Source organism: Echinococcus granulosus (genome assembly GCF_000524195.1).
Source record: "Echinococcus granulosus chromosome Unknown EG_S00226, whole genome shotgun sequence".
Classification (NCBI taxonomy): Eukaryota; Metazoa; Platyhelminthes; class Cestoda; order Cyclophyllidea; family Taeniidae; genus Echinococcus; species Echinococcus granulosus.
The window spans coordinates 60,105-61,556 of NW_020170606.1; the positions used below are offsets into that span (position 1 = coordinate 60,105).

General features: G+C 41.5%; 1 protein-coding gene across 1 annotated transcript in view; it reads right to left on the minus strand. All coding sequences in view use genetic code 11, as the record gives it.

Moving 5' to 3' along the window:
* Nucleotides 1-1,452, minus strand: part of EGR_10497 (hypothetical protein) — a gene marked incomplete at both ends in the record, with an annotated part of 3,670 nt that overhangs the window by 1,141 nt on the left and 1,077 nt on the right. Inside the window, one exon of the mRNA XM_024499746.1 lies at nucleotides 1,162-1,272. Within this exon, the coding sequence (XP_024345841.1) occupies nucleotides 1,162-1,272 (111 nt within the window). The remainder of the gene's footprint in view (nucleotides 1-1,161; nucleotides 1,273-1,452) is intronic.

Here is a 1,452-nt window from a genome sequence, read left to right on the forward strand (position 1 = left end):
GGTTAAAAACAGTGAAGTGGATTTACCATTTGGTGGCACAATAGTACGAGAAGCTGCAACAACACAATTTTTATAGTACAATCCAACACAGAAAGAGAAATAGATAAAACAATGCAGACATCCTCTTCAGCGGACCAGAGCTGGCAAAAAGAGGTGGTGTTGCAGCAAGCACCATATTCTTGGGCGAATCCATCAAGCATTATTAGAGAAACTCTCAGAGTATGGTACCAATAAGCTTTCCATATACCAGAGGTTCTTATCATCTACTTACAAACCCAGAGTGGAAGATATGAACTTGTCGAGCAAGGTAATCAGATAAAAAATGACAGAAATGATCAAAACTGTCACAAGGGGACGATATAGAATTGTGTCGAGATGGTATTGATGCTCTTAACTACAAACATGCCTCCGAGATTTACACAAGCAATTGGACTATGGGTGGGTGGAGAAAATGCTAATAGTCCTAGGAAAAGGTAGTGGTGACCAGCGCTCATCCCTGATCCACTTGATTTCTGCCAGATTCCAGTTACTTACATCACCTCACAGCGATTGCACCACTCTAAGCTAGGCCTGTTGGTTTTGCAGGAGAGAGGGAAGGCTTGGGTCCTCTACGGACCACCGAAAGAGGAAAACGATATATCCTTATTATGGTAATCTACTTCCCAAAAACGGTTGAGACAGAATTTGGGAGAACACAAAACACTGAAACAGTTAATTATGTTTTCTCTTATTTGCCGAATTTGTCTACACATAGTGCCAGAAACGGTGCATGGAGATCAAAGCCGTAATTTCCAAAGTCGACTCTTCATCGAACTATGCAAGACGTACAGGATCTCCAAGATATGCACCGCATCTGCACATGTGTAAGGTAGTGGACAGGTGGGGAAATCGAATTACACCCCGCTTGGTCTGTTGAAGGATTTCACCGAGTATGCGTAATTGAAAGACTAACATTTGCTCTGTACGGTGTCTTTTTTGCTTTAGGGCTACAGTTCATGTACCAGTGGACATTTCACCGTTCAAGATGCTCACAGGTGGTGAATATAGAAAACCAACTGGCCCTTTTTGATTAAATCCTAAAACAGCAATCCAAAATATCCCTGGATATGTACTACCACGAGATGCGATAAACTTCCCACACTGCACGGAGACATCTGCTACCATGATATATTAGCCAGAAGACCTATAATGACAGCCAAAGTTGGCCTAATGTTAACCAAAAGTAGACATATTACAGTTATATGTGCCTTTCCCGCCATTTGAAGTGCATCGCTGAGTGATGATAGTCATTTCATATACAAACTACCTGATTTACAATGCACAACTCCATATCCAACATCTCAAGGTTCATTATAGAAGATGCTTCAGTAAAAAGCTACACCCTCCAGTAGGATTTGAAGACAGTTTTCATATCAGGGGGAAGGAAGACCATTAGAAATAGCAGATGTAGAT